General features: G+C 48.5%; 1 protein-coding gene across 1 annotated transcript in view; it reads right to left on the reverse strand.

Moving 5' to 3' along the window:
- The window catches only part of ATXN10 (ataxin 10), a 102,441-nt gene that overhangs the window by 74,107 nt on the left and 24,224 nt on the right, over positions 1-4,110 (reverse strand). Inside the window, exon 6 of the mRNA XM_006774171.2 lies at positions 269-349. Within this exon, the coding sequence (XP_006774234.1) occupies positions 269-349 (81 nt within the window). The remainder of the gene's footprint in view (positions 1-268; positions 350-4,110) is intronic.

Raw genomic sequence — 4,110 nt, forward strand, 5'->3', positions numbered from 1 at the left:
CACAGCACAAGCACATTTTGCTCCTGGCGTTTTTGAATGTGGCTTCCCTGACAATGGCGCCAACCTGGATTCTGCAGTCCTGCGCTAACCACTGCCTGTTGTGGCGAAGCTGTAATGTTAACCAACCGATTTCAAACCATTACTGACACAGAAACATGTATTTAGAGATTTTGTGCCAACTAAGAAACCACACAGTTTTCAGTCATGTGTACAGGATACCCTATATGGAATGCTAAATACTCAAAACCACACTGGTTTTTGGGGTTACCTTTCTTGATTGCTCATTTTGGCATACATGGCTCTCACCAATTCCGGACTTTTCAGAAAATGGTCTGTAATAATCAAGAACCTAAGGAAAAAAGGAGAAAGAAGTTTGGTTACTAGAAACATAGTCAAACAGACATGGCCTTATCAACTTTATAGGCGTATCTTACACATAAAAGCACTCCTTTTCATTGAATTCTTGATTAGCCGTAATCTTAAGATGTTTTAAGAGGTTCACATATTCAATATTTTCTATTAGCAGCTAGAGGAAAATTAAAGCTCTCACAATATTTCTCTCCAATCTTATTTCTGAAACATTTACTGAAATGATTCCGCTTTAGCCAGCTGGAAGAAGGGCTGCTATCGCATTCGGCAAAGCTGGGAAAGGAAAAACACTCCACTGGAGTCTGAACAGCAGAATGGAATTTAGCTGCAAGCTCAGGAATAAACAGAAACACTTTCACTGGTTTAGGCAGAAACTGGTGTGAACATGACCCAAGAAAGAGAACATCCTACTGTTTTTCATGGGAACATATGCCAACCACAGAGCAGGGAACACTGGCTGGATTATCTCCCCTGTAAAGCTCTCACGTTACCAAGAAAACATCCTCACTGTCAGGCAGCGCAGCATCCAAACTTAGAGATCAATTGCGCGAACCCCCAGGCACAGATTATGAGCATTTTCTTCAAAGTGCCCTGTGACAGCCAGAAGATTGAACGGCTTATTAATGAGTTCTGCATCTATTTACCAGAGGGCATCTGAAGACTTAAAGCTAAAGAACACGCTGTTCATTCCAAGTTTAGAGTAATCGAAGTGGCTATTAAAAAGCCAATATATGTACAGTCATAGCTTATTTAATTACTTCTTAACAAATGAAAGTATGGCTTTCAGAATGATAACAGGATGAAGCACATTAGCTACCACAATGCTGTCACTTCACATAAAAACAAAACCTAAACCCCTCCTCCACTTCCTCCACATCCACACACAGCAATGGCGATGGAATGCTCTTCTAGTGACTCGAAAATGGTCATTTAAGTGGCTATCAGTTATGCAGAGGTTTTCATGTGGTAGATGCTTAGATTATTTTTCTAAATATAATACATACAGTCTCCACTCCAGGGTGCTGCATAAATTCTCAATTTTTAGTAAAAATTCACTGCATTTACTTTCTTACCAAATATCGACTCGAGAAACCACAGGTGAAAACTTTCACAACAAAGAGACCCAATCACACTCCATATTTGCTAAGTTACACACTTTAATTTGTGATTAATTTTTTTGCAGAACTATTTCTGTCAACTCAGAAATTCGGTGGTAATTCTGTAAGAGGGAGGCAGGGTCCCACTAATCTACAACCCAAAATGTGCAAGGACATCTAGAGACGGTCAGAACACTCCAGGAGCTCTCCAAGTCTATGGAGAGTGGGACAGACTGCCCGGGGGGAGGGTCAAAAACACATCCTATCCAAGAGGCAGAAGTCGGAGCGGAAGGGGCACAGAGAAGTACATCTTTCTTTCACAGAAAGAAAAAGCTAGAAATGGGATCCTGTCCGCGCTCCCCTCAGTTCCGCTGCAGGCGCTTTTGGGGGCCTGGTTTCCCTCCCACCAATTACTCTCAGCCTCTGGGGCCAGAGTGGACCTGCCCCAGGCAGTTGGAGGCAGAGCTCAGTTTAATAGGGAAATTCCTCACTTAAATGTAATTACAGAACAGCCAGTGTTCACAAAGCAAGTTGCTGATGGTAAAGCACTGACCACAATTTTACAAGTTTCCACACTGGCTAAGAGCCCACGTGCATGCAGTCCCTCTTCTCTTCTCTTCTCTCTTCTCCTCTCCTCTCCTCCCCACCCTCCCCTCATATCTCTCTCTCTCTCTCTCTCTCTCTCTCTCTCTCATTGGTTTGGAAGAGATTAACAAAGAGATTAACATGATCTGCATCCCCGTGTCGCTACCACCAGGCAGAAGGTGGTAAACGCCATCTGCCCCTCAGGGAGCACAGGGAAAGGGCCATGAACAGTGACTATGTCACTGGGAAAGCAGGTAACCCTAAAGTCAGCGTTGGAGGGAAATTTTCTAAAAGTGAGAGCCACTTATCGCCATTTCCATACACAAGTCTACAATGTCAAAGCTTATTTGTAACATAAATAAAATCTATTTCATTGACTGCAAACACCTAGAAAATGTTTCATAGCTCACTGGTTGAATAAAGAATGTGATTTAAACACGCTCTTGAAAATGAATGCCACCCTCCTGTTTGCTGTGAGATCTGGGAACCCCGCCCACAGCGGCTAATACGGCGACCTGGGCAAAGCTGCCCGCGCTGCACAGCCAACAGCCTCCTGCCCCCGTCGGGGACATTTCCGGCTACAGGAAGCACCAGGCACACAGCCATCCACCAGCCCGACGACCCCAAGGCCATGCTCCACTGCCAAGCCGTGAGCTACCATCTCTGAGAAAGCCTGACACCAGCTGGATCCCGAGTGCTGCCCGGGCAAGGCCAGTGAACTGCCTTCTGACACGCGCGTTTCTGCCCCCTTCCTCTCCCGCCCCGAGAGAAGCGCAGACACCTGAGTCGCAGAGAGAGCCGGGCCAGGTCAGTCCTAACCCGCTGGCAGCGGCCCTGGACACGGTGCCCACCCTCTCGGCATCACGGAGTCCTGCCTCTCCAGTTTCCAGTGACAACACCAGAATGCTACGCCAACCAAAACAGAGAAATGAAGTAATATTTAACTTCGAAAGCAGTACAGACAGGGAAAATGATTCACTCGTTCATCAAACATTGACTGAGCTCTTGTAGGTGTCTGCCATTCTTATCCTGATCTCCCTTTCGCCTCTTCCAATAACAGAAACTCTTCCTTTCAAGAAGGAGCCCACACCTGCCAGCTGGGCTCAGTCACGCAGCTCGGGCCCGGCCTGGGAGAAAGGCTGACCCAGGGAGAGAACATGAGCCCGGAAGGACCCTCGCACAGCTCACACACCACACAGCCGTGGGCCAACCTGCTCCTGAGAAACCTCTGTAATTCCCCAACTTCGCAGTCCGTGTGCCCACAATGTTGACAAAGAAAATTTTTACTTACATCCTAAAGTATTCCAACTTTCACAAAAAGATGTGCACACACAAGTTGCATTCTACATGCGACTCCAGGTAGGAGCGTGTAGACACCTTGAGAAGCGCCCCAAACTCCGGTGCAGTGGGAACAGCGGTCCACGCACCGCGGACCACACTTTCGCGCTCGCGCACTCACCGCAGCACCTGAGCTTCTCCGGCACAGGGCTCCCGGGAAGGCCCGCCCGGACCTCTGGGAGTCTCTCAACAAAGGCACGGGAACCAGACAGGCCCAAGGCAACTGGAGGCCAAGGACACCACCATCACCCAACTCATTCAACAAATACGACACAGCAGACACTTTTCCCATAAAGGGCCTAGTACTAAATACTTGAGACTACGGGGCCCAAGTCTCTGCCACTTGGTCTGTCAGGGTAGCATGAAAGCAGCCAGAGACAATAAATACATAACTAATGAGTATGGCTGTGTAGCGATAAAAATCCTGTATAATAAAGGGGTAATATGCAAATTGGCCATCACTCCAGCACACAAGATGGCCGGCAGGGGAGGGCAGTTGTGGGCGATCACGCCTGCAGGGGAGGACAGTTGGGTGGACCAGGCCTGCAGGGGAGGGCAGTTCGGAGAGACCAGGCCAGCAGGGGAGGGCAGTTGGGGGGACCAGGCCTGGAGGGGAGGGCAGTTGTGGGCGATCAGGCCTGCAGGGGAGGGCAGTTAGGGGTGACCAGGCTGGCAGGGGAGGGCAGTTAGGGGCTTCGGGCCGGCAGGGGGGCACTTAGGC

Source organism: Myotis davidii, unplaced genomic scaffold, assembly GCF_000327345.1.
Source record: "Myotis davidii unplaced genomic scaffold, ASM32734v1 scaffold67, whole genome shotgun sequence".
NCBI classification, from domain to species: Eukaryota; Metazoa; Chordata; class Mammalia; order Chiroptera; family Vespertilionidae; genus Myotis; species Myotis davidii.